A 16,600-nucleotide genomic window follows, 5' to 3' on the forward strand; every position below is an offset into this window, starting at 1 on the left:
CGTCCCAGTACAGTGTACGCCTACATACGACCGTGCAGTAGTACCGCAATACAACAACAGCAAAATCGCACATGATGCAATCCCAAGCATGCCATGCAGATAATACCATGCGTACCGGAACTCTTCGTAAGGCTTGGTAGTACAGTACATTTGTAGCAAGGGTGTAAGCGGCCCAGTTGGCCAGGAAAGCTGCGATCCACCACACACGAGCAGTCACGCACACGAGCAGTCACGCACACACACGAGCAGTCACGCACACGAGCAGTCACACACACGAGCAGTCACGCACACGCACACAAACTGTCAAACACACACATACGCGCTCACAGACACACATGCGCGCTCACAGACACACATACAGACACACATACACACACATATACATTACGTGCACGTGCACACATAGGCATGCACGCACGAGGGTGCACACACACACACACACACATGTACACATAATGTGCACACCACGTACGCATGTATGCGCACGCGCGTGCACACACACACACACATGCAGGCAGCGGCGGCTCAAGACAGAAACTAGCGAGGGACGATTCAGCCAGATATCCTAGACGTGACCCCGGGAGCAGACAAGATGACTTTCAACAGCAGTACCATCATGTAATGCAAGACAGCCGATATGGACAAGATTTAAAAACAAAAAACAAGTACGTTAAAAATGAAGGGTGGTTGTGCTGGGGTAGTTAGCTGAGTTAAAAATGCAATGTCAAACTGGCAAAAAGAGTAAGGAAGGAGTTTGAGTACGAGGCACATTCACACGAATACGAACAATGCTAAAATAATTATAGAACTGCCGATCAGAAACAGGGTGTTGTAAACTGCAACTGTCCACGACTGGTGCAGAGAATGGAACGGCCGTTTAGCACAGCCCCTGGAGTAGGAGTGCCCGCCACACGTATGGATCTATAACAGGTGAATGGGGTGCTGCATGTGCGTACTTGAAACTGGCAATACATGTAGCTGTGCGCGGACGGGGGGGGGGGGGGGGGGGGGGCAAAAGAGAGAAGAAAAAAGCTAGTTACTACCAAAGCATGACCACTAGACGCTACGGTAACGAAAACATCGCAAATTGGGAAACAAACAAAAAACAAAACACAGGGTTATTAGGATATGTGCAATGGTGACTTGGTGCATTGGCCATCGGGCGGCCATTGTACGGAGTACGCTGAGCAGACAAGAACACAATATGCGGACCAAAGCAGCCCAGTGCGTGGCACAGCTCACAGCACAACGCACGAGGGGACCGAAGACACACGGTCGCAGCATGCAAGCAGCAGCCGCGCACAGCCAGTGTGGGGAAGACGGAGAAGCAGAGACACACGGGTACGCACAGACGCTGCACCGCGTCAACGTGTGTGCGCGGTTAAAACGTGGGCTGAGAAACAGCGAGACATGGATATAAAATCAACAGCGTGGGGGGGGGGGGAGCATGTTACGGCGGTGGCGGTGGTGGTGGTGGTGATGCTGCTCTAGTAGCATACATGTACGTGCGATGGCACTCCACGTAGCCTGCGTGCCTATTGGGAAAGCTTCCAGCCCACCAGGAAAAAATTGTAAGGATCAAGGGCAGGCAAAGCGGAGGCACAAGTTAGCTAATTACATCAAGCAATATAGTATAGTCAATGACACCTCCGTCTACCTTGGTGCAGGGTACCGAAGTTAGCTAGTTACATCAAGCAATGTAGTCAACGGCACCTCCATCTACCTTGGTGCAGGGTACCGGGGCTGTACATAAGTACCAGGTCTCTGCTGCTGCTGCTGCTGCTGCTGGTGGTATTGCTGTTGCTGCTGCGGCGGCAAGGGAAACTGTGGTTGGCCCTGCTGCTGTAGCTGCGGGTGTGCAGTTTGCAGGGCAGCAGCAGCAGGGTTGGCCATGGTGTGCGTTCGCACTTGTGATCCACCAGGCCCAGCCATCACATGTGACTGCTGCTGTTGCTGTTGCTGCTGTTGCTGCTGCTGCTGTTGCTGCTGCTGCTGTGGTGGTGGAGAGGCAAAGCGTTGTTGAGAACTGGGGATGAAGGCAGCGCTATGCGCCAGGACTGGCCCAGCTTGAGGCTGCGTTGCCGTCGGGGCACGGTGTTGCACCTGCTGCTGCTGTGAATACTGTGTTGGCATCCTCACTGCTCCTGTCATACTCTGGTGTGCAGCTGGCTGTGCCTGTGCATGGCTCGCTGCACTGTACTGTGTCTGGTGCTGCTGCTGTGCATGCGGTGGCTGCTGCTGCTGCTGCTGCTGCTGTTGGTGTTGCGCTGGTTGCTGATTTTGTTGGACGTGAGCAGGATTCGAGTACCTCAATTGCTGCTGCTGCTGCGGTTGTTGCACTTGTTGCTGAGGCAGCTGCTGGATACCGGCTGGTGACGAGCCATACGGCAAATGAGCAGAGCTTGCACCCATTCCAGCCTGAGCCGGACCTTGTGACTGCGCAGGTAGCTGGGGTCTTTGTGCTTGCTGCTGCTGCTGCTGTGGAGGTAGTTGTGGTCGAACCTGTCTCTGCTGGGCTTGCAGCTGTTGCTGCTGCTGCTGTTGCTGCTGCTGCTGCTGCTGCTGCTGTTGCTGCTGCTGCTGTTGCTGTGGATGCAACTGCACATGGCCTGGCATTCTCTGCTGTGGTTGCTGCTGTTGACTCGGCCCTTGCAACTGTTGGTGAGGTGGGTGGAGTGGTTGGGCATGAGGGGATTGCAAGGGCTGCTGCATTGCCTGCGTCTGCGGTCTCGGCTGACTAACAACCAATTGGGCTCGTTGCTGCTGTTGTTGCTGCTGCTGTTGTTGTTGTTGTTGTTGTTTTTGTTGTTGTTGTTGTTGCAGCTGCTGTGGTTGCTGGTTAGGGTGTTGTGCACGCATAGCATACTGACTCTGCTGCTGTTGTTGCTGCTGCCCGGGCATGTTGCCTGTAGCGGGATACTGTGTCTGCTGGGAATGGTGGAGGGGTTGTTGGGAAGGTGCCGGACCGCCGGCCGGATTAGCGCTAAACTGGTTCAGAGGTACCGGTGTCGCAGCAGCTGATGCAGGACCAGCCGCCGACGTCATCCTGGCTGGCTGCTGTTGTGGCTGGGATGGTGTCAGCGCCGCTGGCTTAGCCATGACTGACTGCTGGTGTTGCTGGTGGTGCTGCTGGAGAATTTGACCTTGACTTGGGGTCATACCCTGGTACTGTGTATCCGCTGCAGTGGCAGGACCAGCCGGGGGCAAATTGCCCATGCTTTGAGGAACAGTGCCCTGACTTGCACCTCGACCTGAACTGAGCGGCTGCACGGAAACACCAGCGGGAGCGAATGAGGCCTGGGGTACCATCTGCTGCTGCTGAAGTTGCTGCTGCAGCTGTTTCTGCTGGTCATCAAGCTGCTGTTGGATAAGCTTCTGCTTCTGAGCCTCCTCTTCGTGCAGTTTTCGCTGCAGCCGCTGCTGCTGGGCCTTCTGTTCGAGCTGTTTCTGGTGCTGAAGCTCCAGCTCTCGTTGCTTTTCGCGCAGTTGTTCGTCGCGACGCCGCAGCTCCTCCTGCAGACGGTGGTTCTCCTGCTCCTGCTGCTGCTGGCGCTGTTGCTCGCGCAACTTCTCCGCCTGAAGGTGCTGCAGCTGGATGGAGGAGGTGGAGGTGAGCGCCGCGTCCAGTGTGGGTGTGTGCTGAGGGACAACGGCTGCGGCAGCTACTGGTCCCGGAGAGCTCGGCAGATCCAGCACGAACGATGTCTTCGTGGCGTCGACAGTGCCGGCCAGCGTAGCCACGTTGCTCATGGCGTCGCTGACAACGCCTGCCGCGTTCGGTATGGGCGCGTCCAGCAAACTGTGCGACGTCACTGTGATCTTCTCCGGTTTCAGCGGCTCAGGCAATATGGTTGCATTGCTGCCAGGGTGAGCTGCTGCACCTCCAGGTATCGATGGCACACCAGCTCCCACCGCATGCTGTTGATGTGGCTGCTGGACTGGCTGAAGCACTGGCGGTACTGGCTGTGATGGGGGAAGGCCCGCACCACTGCCGTGGTGCGCAGCAGCAGGCATGGGCATCGCGTGTGCAGCGTGCATTTGTGGATGCTGCTGCTGCGGCTGATGGTGTTGGTGCTGCTGATAGTGGGGATGCAGAGCAGCTACATGAGGCTGTTGTTGGGACGGGTACAATGACTGCGACGGGGCTGTGGCGCTGGCAGGAATCTGCGGCTGCGGAGCTGCAGGGGCTCCTGCTGGCTGAGGCTGCAAGGCAGCCGGGTGTGCTGGACGCGCATGCTGGAAGTGCACAGCTTGTGCTGATGTGGCCGCAGGCATGTGTAGCCCTGCTGCAGGCTTGTACTCATGCAATTGATGCATGCCACCAAGGCCAGCAGCAGCAGCAGCAGCAGCAGCAGCAGGACTGACAGTACCTGCAGCACCAGCAGGTGCAGGCATTCCAATGGCTGCCACCACCGCTGCAGAAGCAGCAGCAGCAGGAGCCATGCCTGGACTGACGACAGCGGTGGGACCAGCCGCGGTGGCGAGAGCAGCCTGCGTGGAATGATGACCGGCAGGCACCAGCCCCACCGCCGTCGGAGCAGTGCGATGCGCCGCAGCCATCTGTACTTGCAGTGTCTCCAGCTGCTTCTGCTGCAACTGCAATGCATGCTGTTGGGCGGCTGCGGCATCCATTGCTCCAGCCGCAACTGGTGCAACTGCAGTCTGTTGCTGCTGCTGCTGCTCTCGTAGCTTTGCCCGTAGAAAGTCAAGCTGCTTCTGCTGTGCTTGAATTTGCTGCAGAACAGACGTGTCGAGGGAAGCTGTAGGTGTCTGAGGCGGAGCACCGGGCTGCTGGGCTTGCTGTAGCTGTTGTTGTAACGTTGCCAGCGCTGCTTGCTGTGTCGCCAGTAGATTGGCAGCAGGGTCGGCCAAAGGGACAGTCCCTGGCCGAGCAGCGGCAATCCCTCCCGCTGCAGCCGCTGTAGGTGGTGCAGTGCTGTGGACCGTCTGCGCATGGCTACGCTGCTGCTGCTGGTTGTGATGGTGGCGCGGATCATGTCTCAGGGATTCCATCGCCGACGGAGACTGGGATAGTGCGGAATCTCCCAGTACAGAGTGAAGCTTTCCGGTAGCCGCACCTGTTGGTGGTGCAGGGACTGGCGCACTCGATACAGATTGCTGTTGCTGCTGCTGCTGGTGCTGCTGGTGCCTGGCTGCAGGCGATGCTTGCCTGGGAGGGCGCGCTGGATCGCCGGGGCGAGGCGTGCTGCGAATCATCTGAAGCTGTCGCTCCTGCTGCTGCTGCAAGATCTGCTGGATCTGGCGCTGCTTCTGCTCCTGCTGCGCCTGGTGTTGCTTCATGAGCGTAGCCACGTGCTGCTCGCGCTGCTGCTTCTGCGCCTCCTCCTTCTTCTGCCGCGCCAGCAGAGCCTGCAGTTGCTGTTGCTGCTGGCTGAGCTGCAACTGCTGCTGGCTGATGAGCGCATCATGCTGCTGCTGGCGCAGACGACTCTGCTGCTCTTCTTGCCGCTGCAGGGTGGTCTTCAGCTCGACAATGGACGCCGCTTGGCTGGCGATCTTGCGTTCCTGCTCGGCAAGCAGCCGCTGCTGCTTCTGCAGCTCGCTGCTCTCCAGTGTCATGTTGCCAACGACGAGCGCTTCTTGATGTGCCGCGGTTGCCATGCCAACGCCCGGTGGAAGTCCCATGGGTGGCTTTCCTACTGCTGCTGCCGCTGCCACTGCTGCTGCTGAGGCGCCGACTAAGCTTGCGGCAGTGGATGCTGCACTCGCGGTGGCGGGGGCGCCACCAGTGGATTGTGAAGACGGGTTGACGGTGGCCGACAGAGTCTTGGGCTTCTGCCGCCGCAGCCTCTCCAGCAGCGCAGCCTGCGCGGGAGACAGAGACGACGTCGCCGATGATGTCGTCGCTTCCGCGGTGGTCGTGCCGGCGGCGCCGACCGGATTTCCTCCGCCTGCTGGTGCTGCTACTGGTGGTGCTGGAGGGCTGACAGCGGCCGACGTGGGACGTACGACTGCCGCCGGGGTGGTCAAACCGACGCTGCTGGCCTGCGGACGCGATGGCGGCAAGGTGATGGGCGGTGAGTTTGGAGACAGAACCACCGGGGGATCGCCAAAGGAGGTGCCACTGGACGCCGACACCGCTGCTGCCGGTGGATGCCTGGCAGCGGCGGTGATGGGAGCCGAGGGCACCGTGGAGGTGAATCGTGCCGAGGTGACAACTGCCGCAGCAGCCGCTGGGCTACTGACGCTGGTGATAGGCATATGCATAGGGCTAGTAGTGCTGTTGCTGTTACTCGATAGAGGAGAGACGGGCGTATGCACAGACTGACTAGCCAGACCCAGGCCAGCCATCGCCTGGCTAACAGCTGAGCTCGACGGCGGAACTGCCCCAAGAACAGCGGCCGTGCTGGGTGAAGTGACGGCACCCTGGGTATGCGGTCCTGCTGCTGCTACGCCATGCAAACTAGTACCAGTGCCACCTTGATTAGGTACTGGTGGCACTGACGATGTCATAGCACTGGAGATTGCTGACTGCGACGACATCATGCCAGCACCGGATCCAGCCTCTGCCATGCCTGCCACAACAGTGCCAGGGAGGCCCGACAGCAATGACGTCATGCTGACATCACCTGATGATGTCACTACAGGAGCAGAGGTAGCGGGAACGGTGGTTCCAGTGGGAGTGGAATCCGGCAAGGCAGCACTCAAGGCAACTGCTGCCGGGTAACCGACAGCTGGGCTGGAGCGGGATATAGTCGGAGATGGCGTCATCGAGGCGGATGCACTTCCTCCAGTTACGGCCGCTGTGACAGCTACGGTAGCTGTTGCAGTGGCGGCAGCGGCGGCCGCATCACGAAGGCGCCGTTCCGCCGACAGCGCTTCAAACTGTCCCTGGGTGAGCTGGGCGGGCTGCTGCTCTTGTCTCTGTGCTAACTCCATGCTCGGCTCGTCAACAGAGTCGGAGGAATCTGTCTCCACGGCGCTGTCTCCACTGTCGTCGCTGCCCAGCAACGAATCGACTTCATCCGGCACCTCGCCGCCCAGGCCATCGTCACGGTCATCGTCCTCCACGTGGTGCGCGTGTGCTGGAGCGGGTACAGCCGCTGCTGCTGCTAGCGGCTGCGGTGGTGGTGGGGATTGCGCTCCTTCTGGCTGACGTGCCACGGGGACGATTGCCGCCGGTGGCTGGTACACAGGAGCGCCGTCACCAGGATGGATAGCGGGCGGGAAAGACGCTGCTCCCGGGAGGTCTGCTGGCGAAATTGCTACCGCAGCTGCAGCCGCAACTGTCGCTGCTGAAGAGCTGTGCGGAGGTGAGACTGGTGCTGAGGCCGTAGCCACGTTGGCAGCAGCAATAGCTGAAGTGCTCATTGCAGCTGGTGCTGCTGCCGCCGTGCCATCCTGGCATGTCACGGTACTAATTGCCGCGCTCGACTCCGACTGTGCAGTGTACACGGCTGTGATTGCGTCCATAGCCGATGCGGCATCCACATCGCTGCTGCATTCAATGGCTGACGAATGCCTATCTCCTGCCATGCCATCAGAACGAGCAGCAACCGGAGCAGTAGTACTCAGCGATGATGGAGGATGTGATGATGAAGCGTCGTCGCAAACACCACTACTACCGGAAGCGGCCGTCGAGTCAGTGGCAACACCGGATGACGCTGCTGCTTTGGCGGACGCCACAATCAGTTCGCTCATGTCCAGGTCGTCCGGGGCGGGTGGAGCGGACGGTTCTAGCGGTGGTATAGACGAGGTTGACTGCAGAGAAGCCAGCGAGGTGTGGCATTGTGTGTCATCAGTGGAAACCGTACCATCGCCTTCACCCTCGCTCAGATCACCGCCGTGGATGAACACACTGCCGCCACTACCCTCGTCCGCCGCTTCATCACCGGACTGCACCGCCGAATCAGGCGAAGGCGCACCACGACCAGCCCCAGCCGCTGCTGAGGCTGCTGCTGTGCCGTCGTCATCACACGACGACGCTTCCTCGGTGCTCATGGAGCGACGGACGGTGGCCTGGACGTCGTCCGCAGCGCTAATCAGTGACTGCAGCATGCGAGCTATATCATCCTCACTCGGCTCACCACCTTCTCCTCCGCCACTACTACTAGAAATCACTTGTGCAGCAGCAGCAGCAGCGCCATCACCAGCACTGATGTCATCAATGGGAACATCGGGAAGGATGATGTCATCCGTTACATCATTGGTAGAAGGCTGACCGGCATCAGTGGTATTAGCAGTGGGCGTAGCATCGCCATCAGCCTCATCCAACGGCACCTGGCCAATGATGTGGTTGAACAGGTGCCGCAGCTCAACGTCGTCGTCGATCAAGCTCGAGTACGGACGTTGCTCGCTGGCCTGATGATCTGCCGACGCACGTGTACGCTCTGCAAGATTGTTCATCTCCAGCTCCAGGGTGGCGAGGTGTTGTAACGCCAGCACTCGGTCATTGCTCACCTGGAACTGCAGCATTGACAGGCGGATGAGACACGAGTGAAGAATGCTCTTAGCACCTGCACCAGCGCCATCGCTCTGGAGTGTGCTAATGGCAAAGAGTCGCTCCAGCAGGACGTGGAGCTGTGCCAGGATGGCCATACCAGACACGGGTGCTTGCGATGACGTCACGCCCAAGCTGGATACGAGTGGTGGCGGTTGTGATGATGTCGTCTTTACCGGCACGGCAGAGCTACCAGAGATAGCAGTGGGTACATGTTTTGCAGGGGACACGACATGCTGCGGCGATAGTTGGCCAGAGAGATCAGCCAATGCACCACCCTCCGGACCGGATATGTGCGAGTCCAGTGTGTCACCGGCAACACCGCCACTACTGACCATGGACGTCTCGTCCACATCGCGCTCGTCTTCCGTCTCCTGTGAGGCAGAGTCGTGCGCCGCGGCGGATGCACTGCGATCTGCACCACCACCGCTGCCATCATCTCCGGCAAGAGCACCCGGTGGCTGCTGACCGGGCGAGGTGACGTCCGTAGAGGACGCCTGGTCAGCACCGTCAGGTGACGTTGCAATGCCAGTAGGTCCACTATGAAGACCAGCCGTCGCCGCAGTCGCGTCCACCAAACGGGACACAGAAGACGCAGCGGTGGATTCAGACAGCGCGTCCGCTGACGACTTCTCGCCCGTAGCTGCAGCAACGTTCGGAGGAGCAGCGTCACCACTCGGCTGGTCATCTGCCTTAGACGTGGCCGTAACCGTAGCGTCCACCAGTTCCGCAATCAGGTTGAAGTTCTTGGGATCGGCGAGCACTTCGGCCGGCACGGTCTCCAGCACTTCGGCCGGCAGCAGGCTGACCAGGGCCTGCATCGCCCCCGGCGACGGGGAGCGCGGTTCAAACGCCGCCATGGCGTTCTGCTCGTCGGGCGTGGGCAGGCGCGGCAGCACGTCCGGAGAGGAGCCGAGGCGGCCGGAGCGGGCACCCAGGGCGGCCACGGCGGCCGGCACGGCGGGCAGGTACGCGCCCGTGTTGCTATAGGGACTGGCGGGGGAACCCCCCGGGAACTCACCGCCGCCGCCCATGACCGGGTCTGAGAGCTGCTGCGCTGCTGCTGCCGCCGCTGCTGCTGCTGATGGTGGTATACTCATGGGAGCAGAGGCAGTGGCCGATGATGGGTGCCTAGGTGCGGCAGTGCTTACACCGGGGATTGTTCCGTCGTGATGTCCCGCGTATGGCTGTTGCTCATGCTGCTGTGTTGGCGTTGCTGCTGCTGCTACAGCTGCAACACCGCTGTTCATATCAACACCGGTAGCAGCAAGGTTGTACGCTCTCGCAGGAAGGCTGCCTGGCACCATGCCAGGGTGAGGAGTCACAGCGGGCTGCATTTGCTGTGATAGCAGTCCGGCAGGGCCCATGGACTGGTAAGGGCCTACTCCTGCTGTTGGTGGCAAAGAACCGACGGGATGAAGGACCCCACTACTGTCCGGGCTGACCAGGGGCTGATCGGCCCGCTTCGGCTTGCTGGACCGCGGGGGCATGAGACCGGCCGGGGCGGGTCGGGGCGGACCGGACGACCCGGGCGCCTGCTGTGCGCCAGGGGGAATGTGCTGGGGCACAGAGCCCGGGTGGGGCATACCAGGTCGTAGCGGGGGCACGCCAGGGCCTGGTGCCATGTCAGCAGGATTGGTTGGGCTGAGTGCATGACTGGGTGATGACTCTTCACGCTCAGCTTTCTCTTGGTGATTGAGTCGCTCTCGGCGCCGCGCCTATACGCAATATACAGCAAAGCACAGAGAGAAGACGTCCACACACATGTCAGAGAAGACACAATAGACTCAAACCTCTCTTTTAATTAAACCAGGTATTTAGTGTATTGAGTGCAGGATGGCGTGGCCGCACACGGGTAGTTTGTTGGTAGTAGTGGCGGTACATGTACAGTCAGACCTCGCCACTTATCCGGTCCTCTTTTATCCGGATCCCTCGCCATCCGGAAGAAAATCGCTGGTTACCGATGTGCAGCATGTGTTACGCATACAACATAACCGGACCTCGCGATCTGCATACCGGTTCGTGATTTTGTGTACAAACTGGCTGAAATGTGTACAAAAATCTTCGTCGTATCCGGTTGCAAGTGGCTTGCAGAAGCTAGAATCAGGGAGTTGTACACGCAAATGAGGTCCTTGACCTGCTGGATGCATGCGGACAGCACTCAGTTGCATGCACTTGTCATTTTTCTTGCTTGTTTTACATCTTGTGCATGCTAGTTGTACATCATAGGACCCGTCTACATGTATGTACGATGCCACTGCTTTTGATATGCCACATGCATATACAGTATGTGTGTTCAGTTATCCGGTTCCCTCGCCTATCCGGATATTTTGTGGAAAACGGATGTGTGCGGTTAATGCGTGTGTGTGTGTGTGTGTGCGTGTGTGTGTGCGTGCGTGCGTGTACGCGTTTCTGTGTGTGTATGCATTATGCACAGCCACCTGCTTTCTTCTTTGTCATAAATGTTTTGAGTGTTTTTAATAGTCAGCTGGTTATAGGTGCAGATTGCCAGCAGACACAATCTCCTCTCCACACATTACAGAATTCTCTAAGCTGGTCATAGTCAGCAGCAGCAGAACCACCACCACCACCACCCTTAGCTGCAGCTGCAGCTGCAGCAGCAGCACCACCAGCAGCAGCAGCAGCAGCAGGAACATGAGGAGCAAGCTAGTATGGCTCTTACTTGACTTGTCCCGTGAAGGCGTTTGCGCAGCTGAGACGTGCGGGAATCCAAGCGCTTGTAGAAGGCAGCGCCCTGTGTCGCTCGGAGCTGCATCTGCTCCACATCGGCATGAGCTGCGCGAAGATCACCCAGCATCTTGGAAAGGTCAGAGTCCTGATGGAGACACAAAACACACACACACACACACACACACACACACACACAACCCCCCCCCCCCCCCCACACACACACACACAAACACCCCCCCCCCCCCACACACACACACAAACAAACCCACAAACACACACACACACGGTCAGAGTTTACACGTAATCTGGGTGAAATGCAGCAACATGCGCAAGACAAACACCCCGATTACTAATAAACAGCTTGTCAGGCTGGGAAATCGGTCGCCGCTATTGTCTTTAGTGTTGGCCGTAGCTACAAGCACATTGCAACATTTGCACACTCATCTCTCACTCACTCTCCCCTACCTTGGACGTCAACTGGCGACGAGTGGCAGCAAAGTTAGCGTTGGCTTCGGTCACTGCAGCCAGAATGTTCTTCTGCGCCGACAAGTTCTTGCGCAGCAATTCCAGCGAATCGTTGTGCTTTGCGAGTTCGGCATCGAATAGCGTACGCGAGTCTCGCGTCTCGTTCACAATGATCTTCTGAGTGATGTTGTCTTTGGCCACCTACAGCATGTCAAGTCCATGTATACAGCACACAACAGGCAGGACTTTTCAAATAAAAATTAATAAAAACTTTCATGGTTCGCGTGAGACTCGGTTTTCCGCATCCGTAGGAACGCCACCACCCTCTAGAATCAAGGCGCAGGTGCAGCTCCTAAAGCGGTGGGAGGTGGTTCTTCAAATAAGAATGACCTTTATTGCAAACTGCCGGCCTTATGCCATCATATACCACACTACCCAAAACGGTCTCTCGGCTACAATTCTTCCAAACAAAATGAAAATATAGTTCTGTTCTATCGTCCATATTCGGGCCAGACCCATGTTCAGGAATGAAAGTCCAGAACAAAGACTATGCCGTACCCCACACCTAACTAATGCCCTAGCTGGGCAGCGAAAGGCATCAGAAACGACGAGAAACCAGATGCACCATTCTGTGTTGCTACAGGTGGGAGGGAAACAGACCAGCGCACAGGGCACTGCTAAGTCATACCATAGGGCTTGGCAGTGCTACGTCACAGCCTGTCCAGAATCATGACAACGCTGACTTTTGGATGCATTTGCATCCAGTTTTCGTATGTACCCATACACGTTTGGGTGGTTTCCGTCACACTAGGGTGGTGCGTCCGCACACACGTGCCCGCACCTGCATGCGCGCACACACACATGCGCGCACACACACATACACACACACAGAGCAGCAGCAGCAGCATTAGAAGTACACTCACCTGGTCCTGCAGGCGAGACAGCAGGGTACTTCGCTGCGTTGTCATCTCATTGACTTTGCTCTCCAGCTCTCGGAATCGCTGGATGATGGACTCATCCAACGGCAGTTCATTGACACTCACAACGGGCAAACCCTTGAGAAGATTGGTCATTGGACCGCAGAGCAGTTGCAGTGAGCGCCGGTGCTGAGACAGCATGTCATTGAGGCTGGCTGTGGCCGTATTGCCACGCTCAAACATGCCCTCGTCCTACGGCAAACACACGCACACGCACACACACGCACGCACACGCACACAAAACAAAACAAAAAACTTGAATAACATCAACGACCCGCTGGATTCCCCGGCACACCCAATGTAGTTCGTGCGATCCCTATTCATTTTGGGGTCACCATTGCAGCACATCACTCAGCGCATATATACCAGAACAGCTTCTTCCCATTTGTGATAACAGCTATAACTGTTTAATGTGTCCGACAAACACATGTTTTACTTCTATAAGTCTTGACAGAGAATGCTTACATTCTTGAGTGTGCTTTCTATCTCCTTCAAGACGGCAGCACTGTCGGTCTGTTCTATACCAAAGCGCTCGGTAAACTCCTTCTCCAGCAGATGCTCCTCTTCGAGGGAACGCCGTATGTGCTCAAAATTCTCCACAATGTGCGTGGACATCTCCTCAATGTCCTGGAACACAAGGAAGAATGTTATGCAGAGGTGGAGAGTGAGAATGGATACGATAGGAGTATGTACTACCATGAAGCAGGTCACACAGAAAGTTAGAAAGAACCATCAGCCGGTCGTGTGCAGGTATGAGGCACTGGATGTGCCCCCCCCCCCCCCGACACCCACACACACGCATGCACACTACCCCCCCCCCCCCCCCCCCCCTCTCCCCACACCCACACACGCGGATGTAACAACATTCACAAAGCATGACGTCGAAATGGCTCCCATCCACTAGGCAACTAGGTAAACACACGCGCGCACACATACACACACACACACACACACACACACACACACACACACACACACACACACGCATGTATACAAACACACTTGTACTTGCTCACTGCCAAAACTGGTCACGTGGGTCTCCCCGGGAGAGGGGAGAGAGACTCAAAAGGAATCTTGGAAAGATGACTCAATTGGCCATTGAACCGCCCAACGGCCGACACCCCCTGAAATCCCCAAACTAGGGTGGACTTGAAATGATCCCACTTATGGGCTCACCACACCTCAGTAAGTGGGTGAGGACAAGGTGCAGAAAAAGGATTGACGGCATCAGGGTATCCGTCCCGGGATCCAACTGCAGGTACCCCTGCCCTCAGTGAAGGTAATACTTGGTACTAGTGTGGGTGGCTAAATCAGAGTGGATCTGATAACAGCTTCACTAGCACCATTGATTACACAAGAGTTTATCTAGCCAGAAGTAGTCCATGGTTAACAGGTATGCATACTTCAAATAGAAAGTATATGAACCCTGAAACCAACAAAGGTGGTAGGTACAACAATACACCTTCAAGCAGCCGAGCCCGTTGGCAACAGGCCCAACACTATCTGGCATAAGTGTACCCACCAACCGAACTAGCTGGCACACACACACACACACGCACACACACACACACACACACACACACACACACACACACACACACACACACACACACACACACACACACACATGCACACACACACACACTGACCTTCACGGATTGCTCCAGCATCCTGGCCAGGTTGGGCTTGTCTCTCATCTTGGCCGCCACCTGGCGTAAATCATTCGGTAGCAGATCGTCGGTGGTGAGTGCTTTCCCCTTGGCAAGCGCCGCCAGATCGATAGTGGTGAGAAACTCGGCCAGCTCTCTGTCCTTGGCGCTGGCGTCTTCATTGGCTTGCCGCAGCAGCTTGGCTTTCTCCTCAGAGTACACGCTGGCCTGTTCGTGTGCTCTCATGGGCACCAGCTTGGCGAAGACGTCCTGTCCGGCAATGCTCGGGTCGGTCGGGTCGAACGTCAGCGACTTAACCAGCGTGATCTTGGCCACCTCGGGGAGAGAATCGAAGCGCGGCACTAGCTCGTGGTACACGCTCTCGTTGTCCTTGGTGCTCTGCTGCAGTAAGCGGGCGATGCGCTCCACCAGGAACGCCACCACGTCCTTCAGCCAGTCCTCACCGAGCTGCTTGGGCGACTTGCCCAGCTCCGTGCACGAGGCGTTGGCCAGCTGAAGCCAGGAGACTTTCTCCCCATACTTTCGCTTCTCCTCGCACTCCATTGCCATGAAGAGACGCGCCAGCGCCGTGTAATAGTAGATCTTCGCCAGCAGGAGGGCTTCCCAGCGCTTCTGGTTCTTCTTGCCAAAGTTCACCGGCGACTTTGGCTGCTTGAGAATGTCGTTGGCCATCTGGTAGAACTCCACGATCTGTATCGACATCTTGGCAGTGAGGCCGGCGTTGCGCTTGTCGCGTATAGACTTGTCCAGCAGGCATTCCTGCGCCTGGCCGAGCATCACCGACTTGAGCACGAGCAGCATCATGGCTGACATGTCCGTGCTCGCCTGGCCCATGTCGCCGAACTGCTCCGACAACGCTTCGAAAGCGCCGGCCGCGCACTGAAAGTGCGTGCACGCCACTCGATTGCTCTCCTCGCTGCCACGCGTGTCGTGCGCACCCAGCAGCGAGTGCAGGGCGCCCACGTTGTACAACACCGACGCCTGCTCAAAGCGTATATCGGCCACAGAGCTACTTTTCCCGGTGATCGAGTCAGTCCACGAGAACTGCAACGCTGCTGATCCCCCCTGCATCATGGGAAAGCGCGCCTGCAGCAGGTGAAGCTGTCCATAGTAACGGCGAATGCAACTGGAACCAGAATAGTCGCGGCTCGGCGCAGCGGCAGAGCGCCGAAGCACTTCCAAACTGCGAATCTCATCGTTGTAGGACTCAGGACTCTCCTGATAATGGTCACGAATGTGACGTTTCAAACTCACTGCGAACTCAGTGGGCAATGTCTCCTTCAGATTCACCGTGAGCATGCGAAAGCAAGGCCTGTCCTCCATGCTGGCACGCACAACAATCGGCGAGTACGCCAGCGGTTGCAGGAAAATGGAAATCAGACGCAAACTTCTTACAAACTAGTGCTACTAGTATCTCAGCTCAGCTCTTGGCATTTTCGCCTCCCTCGAAAAATGCACTTTCTCCTCACATCAAACAAGCCTCTACTTTGTTTGCGCTGTCATCAAACCGGTAGGCTCTGCACATGTGCTAATAACTGGTAATGCTAGCTGCCATTCTGTACCACCGGGTACCGGCACATCACCAGAACACTGGCCTCATACTGTGCAAACGGGGTAAAAAAAAAGGCAACCCAGAAGTACTGCTGGAACCTGGTCCGTTTGTCTTTGCCTTGGCTAGCTTGGGCTTGGATTTGGCTGTTTGCATTTGGGCTGTGTGCGAAGTTTTTTTTGCAACGAGTTCGAGTGGCCATATCCTGCAAGGCGTTGATGACGCCATTTCCGTCACCAAGCGACGGAATGACGACATTTCACGTTATCGGTTCACAGACACAGCTCAGAGGAATCACCACTGATCACAGAGCAGAGTCAGCGCAGTGCAGTGAGCAGATTCAGAGCCGTCTCGTGTAGTTTGTGTTTCAGTTCACAGTCTAGTTGCTGAGTGAGTGTTTGAGTTGTGGTGTCTGTTTGTGCTGCGCTATGTGAACTTCAGCTCTACACCCTTTCTGCTGCTGATTTGGAATTGGAATCCTTGTTTGCACCAGTCCTGCTATTGGTACTTGAAAAGATTCAGTTTCTGAGAGGTTATGAAGTGGCGTTGTGGCAATCAACGATATGGCCCTGTCATACTTCATGATCGCACCAGTACAGGCAGCACAAGAGAACGACTTATTATGTTGATAACGTCCTTGCACATACATGATTTATGTAGAGAGAGGTTGGGCACTAGGGCCTTCACGATGTCACATTGTGCATCATGGCAAGCGTACTAGTAATGTTGGTGTCACACCACATACACACACATGCACAGCTTCTATATTTTGTAGTGAACTATTGAA

At 56.8% G+C, this 16,600-nt stretch overlaps 1 protein-coding gene across 2 annotated transcripts; it reads right to left on the minus strand.

Annotated features, from left to right (window-relative positions):
• Nucleotides 1-593: 593 nt before the first annotated feature.
• LOC135812249 (uncharacterized) lies at nt 594-15,914 on the minus strand. 2 transcript variants are annotated; one of them, XM_065325593.1, is made up of 7 exons: nt 14,244-15,914; nt 13,060-13,221; nt 12,541-12,786; nt 11,618-11,818; nt 11,145-11,297; nt 6,158-10,179; nt 594-6,079 (listed from the first exon to the last, which is right to left on the minus strand). In XM_065325593.1, the coding sequence occupies exons 1-7, from the start codon at nt 15,585-15,587 to the stop codon at nt 1,720-1,722; spliced, it is 10,488 nt and encodes a 3,495-aa protein (XP_065181665.1). In that variant the 5' UTR covers nt 15,588-15,914; the 3' UTR covers nt 594-1,719. The 2 variants fall into 2 exon arrangements, with proteins under 2 accessions (XP_065181665.1, XP_065181664.1); XM_065325592.1 differs by having other exon boundaries at nt 594-10,179.
• Between the last annotated feature and the right edge of the window lie 686 nt (nt 15,915-16,600).

Source organism: Sycon ciliatum, chromosome 3 (genome assembly GCF_964019385.1).
Source record: "Sycon ciliatum chromosome 3, ocSycCili1.1, whole genome shotgun sequence".
In the NCBI taxonomy this organism is placed as follows: domain Eukaryota; kingdom Metazoa; phylum Porifera; class Calcarea; order Leucosolenida; family Sycettidae; genus Sycon; species Sycon ciliatum.